Source organism: Xiphophorus couchianus, chromosome 2 (genome assembly GCF_001444195.1).
Source record: "Xiphophorus couchianus chromosome 2, X_couchianus-1.0, whole genome shotgun sequence".
Lineage (NCBI taxonomy): Eukaryota > Metazoa > Chordata > Actinopteri > Cyprinodontiformes > Poeciliidae > Xiphophorus > Xiphophorus couchianus.
In genome coordinates this window covers 12,322,985-12,339,372 of record NC_040229.1, presented here as the reverse complement: position 1 = coordinate 12,339,372, position 16,388 = coordinate 12,322,985, and the positions used below count along the sequence as shown (strand labels likewise).

The 16,388-nt window shown below is 37.5% G+C and overlaps 2 protein-coding genes across 2 annotated transcripts; one reads left to right on the top strand and one right to left on the bottom strand.

The window, feature by feature from the left end:
* Positions 1-3,048: 3,048 nt before the first annotated feature.
* Positions 3,049-11,521, top strand: smad3b (SMAD family member 3b). The gene is made up of 9 exons (XM_028036813.1): positions 3,049-3,533; positions 5,083-5,276; positions 5,367-5,501; positions 5,807-5,881; positions 5,972-6,022; positions 7,102-7,314; positions 7,427-7,564; positions 7,919-8,063; positions 9,314-11,521. Exons 1-9 carry the CDS (start codon positions 3,331-3,333, stop codon positions 9,435-9,437), a joined length of 1,278 nt encoding a protein of 425 aa, XP_027892614.1. The 5' UTR covers positions 3,049-3,330; the 3' UTR covers positions 9,438-11,521.
* Positions 11,522-12,201: 680 nt separating this feature from the next.
* aagab (alpha and gamma adaptin binding protein) lies at positions 12,202-16,311 on the bottom strand. The gene is made up of 10 exons (XM_028036827.1): positions 16,127-16,311; positions 14,697-14,887; positions 14,513-14,609; positions 14,326-14,415; positions 14,155-14,238; positions 13,974-14,053; positions 13,731-13,827; positions 13,533-13,637; positions 13,339-13,388; positions 12,202-13,126 (listed from the first exon to the last, which is right to left on the bottom strand). Exons 1-10 carry the CDS (start codon positions 16,218-16,220, stop codon positions 13,049-13,051), a joined length of 966 nt encoding a protein of 321 aa, XP_027892628.1. The 5' UTR covers positions 16,221-16,311; the 3' UTR covers positions 12,202-13,048.
* Positions 16,312-16,388: the final 77 nt, after the last annotated feature.

Below are 16,388 nucleotides of genomic sequence, written 5' to 3'. Positions count from 1 at the left end.
CATCATCCTCACAGTGTAACGTGGTGTTGATTCTTTCTTCAGTAGACACAGGGAGACTGATGAAGTTGATTGCAGGATGAATGGAGCTAAATATACGATAACTTGCCTCTCAGTGTTGGCTGATTGGGACTCCATACAAATGCATACCACATATTTCAGATTTTTATTTATTAATTTTTTTGAGTCGTGTATCCTTTGACGCTAATTCCACAATTATGCTCTTCTTTGTGCTGGTCTATCATCATAGGTTCCAGTGTAAAAGATTAAAAAAAATTGTGTAGGCCATGGGACAAATTGTGAAAAAAATTCAAGGGGCATCAACACATTAAAATCAGACAAAAATAATCTACAGATCTGAAATGTATAGAATGACAATAACTGTTGTCGAAAAGGTTCAAAATTACATCTTCCCATAGTTCTGAATCCAAAGGAAGAAAAATGGCCAGAAGTGGGGGACAGCGGATGGGTTGGGTCAGAATGGAGACAGGTCCTCACACTGCCCCAGATTTGGAGCTTCCACTGAGAGACTGATGGCTGCAAGCAACAGATAACAGCTTGTAGCAAGAGGAGAGATTAAGGAAACACGCCAGAGATTGTAGGGGGAGCCGGATGCCATCCGATATGCACATGTCTGTGGTAAAAAGCCTCGCTTCTAACATGCTGCAATAAGCTGTTCTGTAATTATACATCTGTGAGCAGTAAATATGAACTTACTGAAATATTATGCTGTAAGGTATCATTCATCACAGATTCTATTTTGAAGCAAAACTGTAATTTTAGCTGAATCATCTATGCTGTAAATAGCTGAGACTTTTGATTTTTTAAGTTTTATTATTATTTAAAATTCACATTTCTCTAAATAGTTGCACAAAATTCATTTTACACAAACTGCTAAAACTGGTGTAAAAGAGTCCTAGCAGATTTGGCTCCTCCAAAGTGTTGTCCTTCTTTCCCACACTCCTCAGTGAGCCGTCCTTCCCTGTGTCATTGTTATCAATCAAATAATTTGCAGTTATTACTTATTCGGCCAGACGCCATGCCTTTTGTCCAAAATCATTCCACTCTCTGTCTCTAAGACCTTCTCCCGCCCCGCAGTTCCCCATCTGCCCCCTTGTCTGACACATACAGCCCAGCTCTCCGTTCCTTTCACACACAAAGCTTCCCATACCAGCTGTCCTAGCTCTTATCCCATAGCAGTAAAAGGTGCTGGCCTCAGTGTTTGCTGTTTGTCAGCATCACTAGATCATTGTTTTTAACTTTTATTTTAGCTGAACAGAATAAAAGTATGGATGGACATTTCTAATTTTTAGCTATGGATCATTTGGTTTTTAGTTCATAGCAAACAACTGGCCTGTTGGTTGGACACAAGATATGGAATATAAGTCTTTTCTTATAAAGAAAGTAATAATTGGATTAAGAAAATGTGCATAATTCCATTTATTTTATCAACCTAACTTATCAACCTAACTCAATTTAATATGGTGTGCCTTTAAATACAAAAAGATACTTCCTGACTGTTCAGCAGGGAGTTGAGAAGGTATCCTTTAACATTACTTTTCCTTCGACATCGCCAAGATGGCTCTAATATTTATTTAAGAAGGAAGTAATCTGCCATGCCAAATATGCGCTTAAAATAGATAGCAGTCATTGCCAGTGGTTATAAATAGAGAAAAAGGAAGAGAGGTTGATCCTAAGGCAGCTTTTTAATGGCAATGGCACACTGCTGTTTACTAAAGCCTGAAGTCAATAGCAAGCCTATCAATAACACCATAAAATTCTCAAATACCCCTGAATTTAGTCATCTTCCTCATCCAGTTTTGGAAAGAAGCCTCTGAAGGGAAATTAAATCATGTTTATGAGAGGATCAAAGGGATCACTCTAAAGGATTTTCTATTTGTAGACACACTGGAAGAGAGGGCTGGATCACTTTACATTGATGACAGATCTCTTTTTCCATTTCCTTGAGCTTGGTGTTGAATTATCCAAACATGTTTAACTTAGATGCCTTCATGTGTTAAAAATAATTATCTTAAATTAATTGGAGAATGTAAGAGAAGATGTTTTTTTAAACAGCGTTCTAACCTTAGCATTGCAAAATGATTCACGTTCTTATTTGTTGCTTTCCCCATTTACCCATTCACACCTCAACCTGTAGTGTTGAGGTGTGAACACTAACACAGAGGCCAGCACTTTTTCCTCTGCTGCAAGTCTTTTAGGGTATTTCTACCAATTTTGGCCACGTAGAGTGCAAGTTTTTAATATATTGTTTTCCAAATAGCGTAAGATCAATCAGACTGGATGAAGAGCATCAATGAACATTTATTTTTAAATCTTACCATATTATCTCAACTAGATTTAGGTCTGAGCTTTGACTGGGCCATTCTAACACATTTGATCCGTTGTGGATCTGTCCAAATGTTTACTGCTGTAGACCTGCTATAGGAGGCACGCCACTAATGCATTTTCTTCCTCCATTTTTTCAACTATTGCTTTGCTTTGCTATCTCTGCTATCCCTACAGAATGATGATGCCAACACCTTGTTTCATAGGGTGGTGTTTGAGGGATGTCTCACCTGTAGATTTGTGCAGCTCCTCACAGGCTACAATGGGTCTCTGAGCTGCTCTTCTGATTAATGATCTTGTCTGGTTTGAGAGCTTCAGTTTGTTGGTAGGGTTGAAGTAACACAGCTCAGGGTGTTTGTTTTATAAACTTCACCTAACTTCATCCCTGACCTGTCTCTTGGTATCTGAGGCTTTCACAGAACAGCCGTATTTATACACAAATTAATACGAGATTCATAGTGAGACTTTTGACAGCCTTTCAAGTGAGATTCATATATTCTATATAGGTGTCTTCTGAAAGCAACTGGCTATATAACAGATTTTATTTAGGGGTAGCATATTGATGTGGGGTGTGTGGTGGGGATATCGCAGTTTAAAGTTTGCTCTTTGAGCTCTTTTAAAAAAAAAAAAAAAAAAAAATCAGATTCTGTTTATTTTCATTGCATTGCACACTATGGCAATGTGTGAAGATGCAGGTGGAGGGCAGACCAGCTGACTGGTGGGTAGGCGGAGGCAGGCAAACAATCGGGCTGGACTGGGGGCTGCTGCTGTTTTACTCCGACAGACCGTCAACCTGAACGGACTGGACCTTGACGCGAACCGCTGTTACCGAGCTCCAGGGAACAACCAGCCTCTGGGGGTTTAATCCAACAAGCTACACCCAACCTAACCTTGATTACAGCAACAGCGAACTGTTCTTTGTACAGCCCTGGAGGTTATCAAATTAAATCAGAGCCCCGTAACCACTTGAATTAAGTGACATTTAATATGTCCATATTACCGTTCACTCCTCCGATTGTGAAGAGGCTACTGGGCTGGAAGAAAGGAGAACAAAACGGACAGGAGGAGAAATGGTGCGAAAAGGCTGTCAAAAGTCTCGTAAAGAAGCTGAAGAGGACGGGACAGTTGGAGGAATTGGAAAAGGCCATCACAACACAGAATATCAACACAAAATGCTTAACCATACCCAGGTAAAATCACAGGGCGCAAACTGGTCCAAGTGGCTCAAACTAGCAGCTATTACTGATGACAGCGAATGTTAGCCCACGGCTGAAGAGCTAGCCTGCTAGTTAGCGTGAGCTAGCATTAGCAGTTAATATTAAATCAGGTTTTACTTCATAGCGGTGCTTTAGCTAAGATTCTCTTTGTCCTATCAACTGCAAAGTGTATATAATGTTTAAAATTACTTCCCAGGTTGTTGTTACTATCTTTAGTTAACAAAATATCAATTGTATTTACAGATAATTAGCCAACACAACAGTTCAGCTTCGTTCAACAAACATGTAAAATTAAAACAATTAATAGTAGTATGAAATGTCTAATTTATTATTATAATTGTACTTTTTTGGTCAGAAGACTTTGCTAGTCCGTGTTACACAGACTCTTATAAGACATGACTTAATCCTACAATTTATAACAAATTTGGTGCATTTTCAAATATACTGTAATGGGACAGGAGTACTTCATGTTTCCCCAGTGTTTCCCTAGCAATTGCTTAGACACAATTGCTTGTGTCTAAGCAATTGAAGCTGGTGAAGAGTGTGTAAATATGTTATGCGGTTAGCTCAAGTTCATCAACTGCTATATAAACATGTCAACAGTTCACATACGTGATAAAACACAGGGGTAGAAATCTGGCAGTGCAGAGCTCTGACTAACAGAGGATGTTTAGACTGGAGTGTTTGCACTCTGGGAAAGTTGTATTAGAGGTTTGAGTTTGGGATTCCCCATAAGGCAAACTGATCTTTCTTGTATAATAGCTTGTCAGACAGTTGATTGTTTCTTTAATTGACTGAGTGATTAAAATGAGCCTTACAAAATAATTTGGCTATGTTTCAAGAGTTTTTAGTTAGCTCTTGAAATGAAAGGGTTCCAAGCGATTACTTTTCAAGTTTATGTTTGGTAACTTTCAGTACTGAAGTAGTCATGTTTCTTTTTAGGTACATTTGTAGGTCCAATTGCAAACAAAGCTAGTAGCCCTCTTTGTTATTTTACTTATCAGCAATAACATGGTGACCCACTTAACATAAAAAATGTGCCGCCCCCCCCCCTTTGCTGCCAGTTCAGCATGGATGCTTTATAGAAGTGGTTCTCAATCATAGTCCTTAGGACTCACTGACCTGCATGTGAGTTGTTCCCTGCTGACACACTTAAATGAATGTGTGGTTAACCTGCTTCTGCAGCATTTGATGACGGTTTGAGGAGCTAATGCAGTCATTTTAATAATCTGTGCTGGAGCACAGGTGCATCTAAACATGAAGGATACTTGGCCCCAAGGACCAGGATTGAGGACCCCTGCTATGGGATCTAAAAAATATGAGCTATTTGAAGGCCAATTCCATCGTGTAGCAATTCATAAATAAACTCTGACACCTACAACAGACTAATGTTTTTTCCACTGGCACCTTGTAGTAGTAACACTAACATCCTTGCTACAGAGGGTTGGTAATTTGCTAATATTTTTGCCTCTCACCAGAACTACCAGAACACTTAACATGGCATTCTGGTTGTATGTTCCAGGTCTTTAGATGGACGTCTGCAGGTCTCGCACAGAAAAGGTCTACCTCATGTGATCTACTGTCGCCTATGGCGCTGGCCGGACTTGCAGTCTCATCATGAGCTGAGGGCGGTAGATCACTGTGAATTTGCCTTTCATACCAAGAAGGATGAAGTGTGTGTCAACCCCTACCACTACCAGAGGATAGAGACGCCAAGTGAGTGTAATGATTGCTATGCTGTACAGTTTTCTGAACTCACTTAGCAAACCGTGAATGGAATTAAAGTGATCTTTTCCATTTTTCCAGTTTTACCGCCTGTTCTAGTCCCACGCCACACAGATATATCTGCTGAGTTTCCACCGCTGGATGACTACAGCCCATCAATACCTGAAAATACCAATTTCCCTTCTGGCATTGAGCCTCAGAGCAACTATATTCCTGGTGAGAGACATTGTGCTTCAAATTTTAAACTGTGAAGCTCCTTTCACTTTTTGAACTTCTTTTTACTGCATATTTTAAAAGAGAAGCTATATTATAGGAGCTTGACTGTAAGCAAAAACATCTCTGGAAGACTGCATCGTTTTTTTATTATTATTATTTATTCCATTGAAATGTGATCTGTTCCAACATGTTTACTGGTGTATGACAAACTTTTATAGTTTCTGTCCATGGGCATAAGAAACATTTTGTCTTTTGAAAATGTGATGTTTATAGGTTTTGGATGTTACACGTGTTGTATTTTGCAGAAACTCCCCCTCCAGGGTATCTGAGTGAGGATGGTGAGACAAATGATCACCAACTCAACCACAACATGGAAACAAGTGAGCCCCATAACTACATGCACTGCCAGAGCCTTTATAGTCTATAAACCTCTCATCACAATCATGATCCAACCCTGCCCTCTGTTTCAGGTTCACCCAGCCTTTCACCCAACCCTGTTTCACCCACGAACAATAATTCTGGTAAGAAAAATCGTATTTTTTGTGTTGAGAATTTTAACACCATTATGGATTTTAGAGCTTATGCTTCGTAAGTATTTTATGCATAACTCTAATCTCTTTCTCATCATCATCAACACCTTCAAATCAGGAGTTACCTCTAATCTTACATTTCTGTATTTTTTTTAACTTTTCCATAATTCACCTATTATTTCTTTTTTATCATTGCCTTCAGTTTTTATGTTGCATTAAAGCACTATTATTGACAAGTCTTCCATATATAAAGTCTGCATGATTGATTAATTACTAGTTTATATCACAATTATTGAAATTTACTGCCCAGAGCTTTTTGTAAAATGAATCAAACATGGCTGCATTTTGCTTTGCAGTTTGGTTTTAGGATAGTCTTCATTCTTTATAATAAATATGTAGATTTTTTTAAATAGAAGAAAGACATTTAAACAAATGTCTTTCTACCTTTATTATAATGTCACTTGTTGCTATAATAAATGTTGCTTTAAAGCTTCTTAAATGGATTTAATATTCAGTAACCTTGTATATTTACAAATATTGGATTTAAATTTAGTCAGTTGACTTGAGTGTATACTTGACAACTTGATACTATTCCCTTCATCTAAACTGGAATTGTGTCATTAATGCAATTATTATAACAATGTATCAGTTTAAGGAATGTATTTTATTTCTCTACTTTGTGCTGGTCTCTCACGTAGAATCCTAATTAAATAATTGAAAGTTTGTCGGTGTAATGTGATAAAATGTATAAAAAAAATAAAGATCAGGGGTATTAATGTTTTTGCAAGGCACGTAAAATACTTGTGCTCTGCAGAGAGCGCATGACCACATCATGTTTTATTGCAATAGTGTTCCCTGCTTAGAATAGAAAGGTTTTCATTTGCCTTTTATAACTTTTTTTTCTTTTTTTGATTGTGGACATTGCAACTCACCAGCATGGTGAGCAGAATAATTTTATTTCTTAGTTATGCTTTTATTTGTACTGGTCCATAGTATAAGATTATTATGTATATGGAGTCACTTGAGCTTGCATCTGCTAATGTCTGTAATTTTTTTTACCACTAATCCAGACCCACAGCCTGTGATGTATTGCGAATCGGCCTTCTGGTGCTCCATCTCTTACTATGAGCTGAACCAGCGTGTTGGGGAGACCTTCCATGCATCCCAGCCCTCCCTCACAGTAGATGGATTCACTGACCCCTCGAATTCTGAGCGCTTCTGTCTGGGGCTGCTGTCCAACGTCAACCGGAACTCAGCCGTAGAGCTCACTCGCCGACACATAGGTGCATACTTTTTTTTTTTTCAGCCAGTCTTTGCTTTTCATATTTATGCTTTGATAAATCTGCAGGTTGCTGGTTGTTTGCTTGGCTGCAATCATTTCTGTTCCTTTTCCAGGACGTGGCGTGAGGTTATATTACATTGGGGGAGAAGTGTTTGCAGAGTGTCTTAGTGACAGTGCCATCTTTGTTCAAAGTCCTAACTGCAACCAGCGATATGGGTGGCATCCTGCCACAGTGTGCAAAATACCTCCAGGTCAGTGTGAAACTAATGCTTATAACAATGAAACTAATCCGAGGTGAAATCCCGTGTTCTTCACACTTAGGAAAACTGCTGTTAAAGATTTGTATATAACCTTTAAATAATTCCTTGTACTGAAGTAGCATAACCTTTGAATGGGTTTTTTAGAAAAATCCTTTCTTTAATGAGAGTAAATGTCTTAATCTGTTGAGAAAGTTTTCCAAAATTGGTAAACTTGCTTTATACATTACTTTTTAAGATAATCAATGTAAATGTTTAATTAGTAAGGTATAACCTGAGCTGTAATGTTCTATCAAAACAACACTTATTTGATCTATACTCTGCTAAGTTTAAATATATTTTTGCCAGGATGCAACCTGAAGATTTTTAACAACCAAGAATTTGCTGCCCTCCTGGCTCAGTCGGTCAATCAGGGCTTTGAGGCTGTTTACCAGCTCACCAGGATGTGCACCATTCGCATGAGCTTTGTCAAGGGTTGGGGAGCTGAGTATAGGTAAGTATGGTTGTTTACCTTTCAGATTGTAGTTTCAACTGCCTAATACTTAATTTAATATTTTTTATAGATATACAGTGAGATATTTGGTAATGATTTTGATGGTCAGAAATACAAAAACGTATTCAGGATGCAGCGAGTTTGACAGGGAAATACCAATTGGACAAGCTAATTTCAGAAATGAAGTTGTCTTCCTCTTTTCAGAGCACATACCCTAACATTCTTTAAACAAATACTTAGATGATTTGTAAATCAGTGATGCAGGAGAGACATTGTATCCAGTTGTTGGATTGTTCTTTTTTAGTACTCTATCTTTAACAAGTATAATATAAAACTGATCATTACCCTGATCATTACAAGGAAAAAATTAAATGCAAAAACATCACAGGGGGTAAATTTGACTATTAACAGAGCCATTGGTTCTTCAGGGTGTGGAGTTGCTGTTTTTTGTATTTGCTGCCCACTTTTCCCACAGCTTTGACTGGGACCCCATTGTTCCTCAAGCAAAAATAATTTTTTTCCATGAAGTAGATCTCTCCCAAAATTTCTGTCCAATTATCCAACTTTGGTAGTCCACCTTTGAGCCATTTCCTTGTGAGAATCTTGAGGAGGTACTGATCCCCTTTTTGAAGAATGTCACTACGATCAGAAACCAGTAGGAAAGTTTTCGGAATCCCGTACCCTGGTATGTTTTTTTTAAGGTCAGAAGGATATTGTCCCAAAATGATTGAAGTGTCCCACATAATCAATGTATACAAGAATGATTGAGGTTGTTGGACTTTTTCAATTAGATAAATGTTGTGTAGTTTTACTAGTGACAAAGAACATTTTTAATGCGGATGACATCAGTCAGCCTTTTAAAATTGTTTATAGATTCCTTAAGTTCTATTGGATAATGGTGAGGGTGCAGCTGTGACAGAGGGGAAGTAATGTATGCGGTGGTGTGGTGGACATATTTCCAAATCCTTCTGCAGTGGGGATTTCCACTTGACTGTGGATTTGTGCGTGTTGTGTTTCTGCCACCAAACACCACAGAGAAAAGCATCTCCTGAATGACTTCAGGAATAGCCTGCAAAGTTGCCTTTAATGTTTGTGTTAATTCATTTAAAGCTACTGAGTAAGGTATGTATTTAAATGCAACACATTTAAATGACCATGACCTGTTTCTCAAGAACGTTTCATATTTAGCGCAGTGATACAACATAGGCAAACCCATTTTTAATAACAGTCTGTGCATCTCTATTCCACAGACGTCAGACGGTGACCAGCACCCCCTGCTGGATAGAGCTGCACCTTAACGGTCCTTTACAATGGCTGGACAAGGTCCTCACCCAGATGGGCTCTCCCAGCATCCACTGCTCCAGTGTCTCTTAGGAAAACTAGTCCCAGATATGCAACTGAGTGCAAGTCACATAGGAAAAGTCAAGGTTTTGTCTGATGAAACAAGAAGCATCATTCATTTCATGCAGGGGGACTTCACTTAATCAGAATATCAATGAAAATTTTATTTTCAGTAAGTCAATCTAAGAACTATAGATACACCACTACAGACAGAGTGATAGGTACCCAGTATTTATTTCTGTTGTTTTTGGTGAATATGATTGACGGCAAATGAAAACACAAGATTCAGTTTCCTGGAATATTAGTACTGCATAAAACCACTAAAAGTTATTTTTAAAGCAGAAATGTTGGCCATCTGAAAATAATTTCAATATGTCGTACATTATATGCACTTGGTACAAGCTGATTTTGGATTATTTACTGCATCAATGTATGCTCATAATTTTCCTGAGGGGTCAAGAATGCACAGGTTGCTTCAGGTTGTCCGCATGGCTGTTTCTGATCAGTACTTTGTAGCTTCTCTATGGAGTTCAGATCTGGTAAGTTTGCCATCCTGTCAGGCATAGGAAAACTATTGCCAATAAAGCAATTATTGGCAGTATGGGCAGGTGTGGAATCAGCATCTCCATAAAGCTTGTCAGCAGAAGGAAGCATGAGTTTTTCTAAAACTTCCTGGTAGATGGCTTCACTGATGTTGGACTTGTTAAAACACAGAGTATTGACACCAGTAAATGACATTGCACCTCTTTTGGCTAACACTCCTAACGGAGAAAGTTGTACTGGTGTTTACAACTAACAACTTTACCACGACTGTGTAGGTCTAACATAATATTTTTCCTAAAAGAAAACATGTCTTATTCAAATATTCATAGAAACTGAATTTCAGGGGTGGTTCAGTTGCAATACTCAATTATTAAAATGAACAGAAATAAATGCCTTAAAATGACTTAGAGCAATATCAATGATATTCTAATTTTAGATGCACCTGTATCTGAAAGACCTCTCTCCTGTCCAAAAGAGATTTAAATCAATTTAAAATGCTTTATTTTGCTTCATTCATTGTATGGATTCATTCTTTACAGACATTTAAAATGTGTGTTCCCCAAGTTTAGATTGATACAGGTTTAGCTTGGCCAATTGTTTTTTTCAGTGATTTAATCAAGATTAATTGTGTGTCCATTATTTATGAGACTCAATCTCACACACTTAACAGAAAGGGGAATTAAATGATACATGAAATAACTTGAAAAGTATTCAGTTGCGCTTTCATGTAATCTGTCTTTTAAGTACACACTACTTCCCAAATAGGGATTTATTTATATAAATTATCTAATTTATGATTTAATTGGTATTTTGTCTACACTAAGGGAAAACAAAGCACTATTGTTTCTGTAAAAAAAAAGGTATGAAGTATTTTCATCTCTGAAAGAGATATAGAAATTATTTTTGCATATTGTCTGGCATGGGAATCTATTTTTATCATTTCCTAAATATGACTGTATATAAGCGATTGGAGCTCGTAATTTCATGTAGGCGAAAAGCTTGAAATAGTGCACACCATGGACCTTTGCTGTAGGGTTGACTGATAAGACTTTAATAACCCCAAACTTGAGTTGCATAAAGTGTGCTTCTAACCAGCGTGAGCTGGTTGTACACATCTGGAACAGATTTCTGTATCAAGAAATGCTACTTTGATTTATTTTACCAACAGGTAACGTTTTGATTCACTGTCCTTGTGAGTAAATGATGTACTTCCAGTTTACTGTTCATCACTTTAACATTGTTATGATTGCTTGCCCAAAAACACTGTATACCATATATACAATGTTATAATATAAGGCATGTGTCTTTGATCACTGTCTCTGATGCATTGTTCATCCTGCACTTACAGTACATAGAACTATGTTACCATGTGATCTATAACGCCAACATGGTAGTCGCCTAAACACTGTGTACTATAGTGCATTATGTCGTTTGTAGACTTCTGTGTTCCCTTTATTTTTGTAGTGGCTTTTCTGGGCCAAGTCTTACGTACATGTAGCCTTTTTGCTTTTGGTCAAATGACTGAAACAAATTGTTTTAAATGTGAAATTTTATTAAAAAGCAACAGACAAGTCTTCAGTGTTTTTTAAAATCTGTAATTGTAAATCCAAACCTATCTCCTGATAACATCTGCTACTATTATGGAGGTTAAAGAGTAGACAAAGTCAACCCTCAATTGTGTTTAACTCTACAGGGTGCAGTGGTTTTTAATTTTGTTTTATGGCACACTGGCTCAGAAGTGTTTTCAGCAAGTCTGGTATGTCCCTACTAGCTTGAATAACTCAACTCAAATGGGATGCAAATGGTCATATTCCCATCTTTTGGAGCCTTTAGCAGGTTTTCTTTAGGAATTATGTTTAGTTCTATCCATTTTTCTCTCGGCGCAGGCAGGTTCCATGTCCCTGTTGGATGTGTGAAACACTATGATGTTGCTGCCACTGTGAAACTTGACTGGGATGGTGTTATCAGAACAATGTGTACTCTTAATTTTTCACCACAAATAGCATTTAGAATGTAGGCCTAAAAGTAGAGATATGATCTCATCTAACCAGTGTACTTTCACCCACATTGGTTGTGGCACACAGGAACTCTTATGTCTCTCTTGCCAGTCTCTCATGAAAACCAGATTTGTGGACTGCATTAGTAGTCCACACCTTAGCTATGTCTTTGCAGTCCCATCCAGAGTGACCATGCTGCTTCATTTCTAATTCTGTCTGCTGTGTTTATTGGTCTCATTGTTCTTTTTTTTTTTTAAAAATACTTGGTTACTAATAAGATGACTTATTAAAGCAACTGGCTGTGATAATATTTAGAGCCGTCAGAGAAAAGCGGATTGACTTCAAAAATATGCACTATTTTTTTCAGATTTTTATCTGCAAAAAAGTAAAAAAATATTTAAAATGTTCAATTACATACCATTTTATGTTTGTCTCTCACATGAACGCTCATTAAATGAATTAGCTTGAGGATGTGACAATGTGGAAAGGTTCAGGGGATGCGACTACTTTTGCAAGACACCATATGCTGAACAGCAGAAATACCACCGATACTGCACTTTATTTCAACTACTCATTTTATTTTCTGAAGTTATTCAGTTTTTGCATATTTTATTTGGTTGAACCAAATTGCAATATGCACCCTTGAAAACTAGTGTTCACAAATACATTAAAGTCACAATGAAACTGAAAAAAAGGTTTTATGTTGATTTCTGAGAACGTGCATTAAGTCTCTTACATGGATAAGGCACATATGTAACAAAAATACATGTTGACATTACCTACAAATTACGAATCTGATGTTCCATGTTATTTATTTTTTTACCTCCATACCAACTGCATATTGAGGACCACACAGGGCTAAAGTACATTAAAAAACCCAGGGGAAGAAGGTTAAAGACTGGGGCCACTCATGGCTTACCGTCTAAATAGTATTTCTTCATACATCATTTCACCCTAAAACTCTCATACAACTATTCTTACAGTGCCATCTGTAAGCAAATCCATCTTCCAAGTGTGACCAGGACATCCACATCGACTCCCATGTGGGTTCCAGGAAAAATGGTGCGATCAGAGGAACGAAGACAGAGTCACTGATATCTGATTCTAACTGTCTTCACCTGAAGATAATCCATCTATTTCATCTTCTTCCCCACCAATGGCCATCCAAAAGGCTTTTGCCACCTAGAAAACAAGAGAAACAAATCAGTTTTCAGATGTGCGTTTTTGAACTAAGCCTTTATTCTTGTAAACGGATCCAACAAAATTTTCCACTGGAGTACAATATGCAGTGCCTCGCAAAATACTGATCCCACTTCTAACGGGGGGTTATTAAAACATTTCCAAGACACTATCTTTAACTGTTGTTCAAGCAAAAAAGCAATATAATGACAAACCTTTTCAGCATGAACTTTTCTTTGCTCATGTGGTAATGATGAAGCTTTATCTACATGGTGAAATTGAACAAATGCACATAAGTTCATGTATGAAAAAAGTTTACAAAGTCTAAACATATTTAACTTCCACACTAAGCAACAATAGAGTAGAAAGAGTAACTTTTATCTGAACTTGCTTTAAATATCCCAATTACCTTTCATCTCTTTTAATTTAGTAAAGAGCCGTTCAAAATTGTCTGCATCTGCATCCCCAGCAGTAAGATTGGCGAGTTCCTGTATGTCTAAATCAGTCATTGCATCTGTAAGGATCAAGATTATGTACAGTTTATGTAATAACATAGAAAATAAATTCATAAATCAGCCAAGTAAATGTTTAAAAGAATGGCACTTGCCTACAACTGATCCCTCTTGTGTATCTGAGTTTACACTGTTGTCTGTGTGGTTGGCCTCCTCATTGGTGTGTGTGCCCTCTGCTGGCAAGCTGGAGGACTGTCCCAACAAAAGGCATTAGCGTCTTTAAAAACAGGTCCCTTTTAAAATTTACTAGGAAAAACCTCTTTAAAACAAATATGTGAATGTAATAAATACGGCCTTTTATAAATCTACAATTTATATCAACAGAAATGTCATCTAACCGGTGGATCTTGGCTGTGGCGTGGGTTGTTATGCCTGGAAGCAACCAAGCTACTCATTAGGCCAAAACCCTGATTGTGCCCTGTTAGACAAAAATGCAAAGAGTCATATACGCTACATACACAAACGATAACATCTACGGGACATGTTCCATCAAACTAAACCGATTTGATATTAATTTACCATCCTTCATCTCCACACTGGACCACACATTAGCATTAAGTGCCTGAATAATTCTCTTTACTCCTGTGGACTCTGGAAAGTCATCTGAAATGTGCAAAAGTGATGAGGAAAAGTGAATCAGATGAAGACTTGGTCAAGGAGATTTACTTTTCTCTTTCATGCAGAACTCACCATCCTCATCTGGTAGCTCCTGTGGATTGAGCTCCACAAGCTCAAATGCATGGGACAAACACCACTGTTGTGCTTCATGCCTAGTGACACCTAAAGCATGAATTAAATTAAATTTGCTTGCTGAAGCAGTATCAAGTGTATGTGTGTAATTATTCATCATGCATTCTAACAGACTACTTTAACTAACCGTTTTCACAGACTCTGTCGCACACAAGAATAAGCACCTCTGGGCTGAGATCTTCCACCACAGGAATCCAGGGGTTTAGCTTTTCCAGCCCATCCTTCTGCAAACATCCAACATGCATCATAGAAACAGCAAACTGAAACAGATTTGCAAATGAAAAGTACATATTGTTCTTAAGGTCACATACCACTTTGCTGTCAAAGTAAGCAATGAAAGCCTGCATGGACTGGGCAATCTCTGCAGACATTTTATACGTGCTTGGTACAACACACAACTGCACATCAGCCATATAATATTTGTTATTGATAGTCCAAGGATACCAAACAACAGTTTCCTCTTGCTTAGTTGGCTGAGGCAAAGTCTTTGAATTGAGTATTTCTGAGAAGAGAAAAAATGTTTTTCAAAAATCACAAAAAGACAACATTAAGCTAAGGTGATTTTTTTTTAACTCAAGCTCAAATATTAAGTAAAATATCAATTTACAAAAATCAGACAAGGGCAACCTGGATAAATAAAAAAATTAGCTTTAAATAACAGTTTTATTTGTTAAGGGGAAAAAAAAAGATATCCAAAGCCAACTGGTCCTATGTGAAAAGTAACTGTCCTCTAAACCTACTAAATACCCGAGCCAACTCTGGTGTTAACAACTGTTATCTAGAGTTAATTGGTGATAAGTCTTTTAAGTGTTTGTGGAGAAATTTTAGCCCATTCTTCTTAGCAGGTTTGTTACAATTGGGCCACATTGGAGGGATTTGGAGCATGAACAACATAATCAGGGTCATGAACCAAACAGCTTTTTCAGCTCGAGAGCAAATTTCATGGATCCATCCAGGTACTGAAGAAGCAATGCAACCCCAGTCCATCATAACAATGACAAAATACTACTACTATTAGACTGTTGCAATGACGCTCTTTTTTTCTGAAATGCCATGTTAACTGTATGCTAGGTGTAACAGGACACACCCCTTCCTTTCTGTCAACACAATACTATCCTCAAATTCTTGATCACAAAAATGTGGGGCAAAGGCAACAAAATGCTTTTGTTGCTTTTCTGAATTTATTTGTGAACTCCTGGATGAGACTTTGATCCACTCTAAGTAATTTTTTGAGGACAGTCATTCCTAGAAGAAAGAAAGAGCTGTTCTATGTTTTCTACATGTTTCTCTTCGTGGTTTGCTGGAGCCCATAAAAGCCTTAGTAATGTCTTTTCGATCCTATCCAGTCTGACAGGTGTCCATGACTGTGTCTCATGTTTTCTTTAGTTATTTGTAATAATTCATAACGTAACAATTGGCGTTTCTTTCTGCTATAGAACCGTGTTGATTTGGATGTTTTTCCTTATGAATTTATAATTTGAAAAGTACATTTTGGTTTTAAACCAGGTTATCTGTCTTTGATACTAAGATTTGTTTTAAAATCAGATTTGGGGTTTTTTTTTTAGACCCTAATCCCATCCGAACTTCTGTCTCACTCAAAACAAAGAAATTCTGTATTACTGACATGGCAACATCAAGAAACGGCTATTTATCAACGCTCAGGACAGGTGCTCTGTTCAGTTAGCATTGTTTAACATTAGCTTTCCTGCTAAATCAGACTGGCTGTGCCCCGAAAACTTACGTTTTATCAGCTCTTCTTCTTTAAATTCACTGTCAGTGCTAGTGACAAGCACACATGGCAGAATCATCTCAGTGTTTTCTTCTGCCGATGACATTTCTCTAATATTTAAAGATCGCTTTTCAAGTGCTAGCTTAAGATGTAGCTAACTTCTATAACCTTTGAACTCCGTGTTCCGCCGTAGGTCACTTCCGGTTTCTTTAAAATAAGAATAACGTGAATAAAAACCTATTTATTAATTTACTGTGAAGCTTCTTGGATTGAT

Coding starts and splice junctions, on each gene's coding strand:
- aagab (XM_028036827.1), bottom strand. CDS start 16,220: ATGTCATCGGCAGAAGAAAACACTGAGATGATTCTGCCATGTGTGCTT. Junction 14,054..14,154: donor CAGTGTGGAGATGAAGGATG/GTAAATTAATAT, acceptor TTTGTCTAACAG/GGCACAATCAGGGTTTTGGC. Junction 13,127..13,338: donor GAAAAGTTCATGCTGAAAAG/GTTTGTCATTAT, acceptor CTTGTTTTCTAG/GTGGCAAAAGCCTTTTGGAT.
- smad3b (XM_028036813.1), top strand. CDS start 3,331: ATGTCCATATTACCGTTCACTCCTCCGATTGTGAAGAGGCTACTGGGC. Junction 5,882..5,971: donor CAACCACAACATGGAAACAA/GTGAGCCCCATA, acceptor CCTCTGTTTCAG/GTTCACCCAGCCTTTCACCC. Junction 6,023..7,101: donor ACCCACGAACAATAATTCTG/GTAAGAAAAATC, acceptor CCACTAATCCAG/ACCCACAGCCTGTGATGTAT.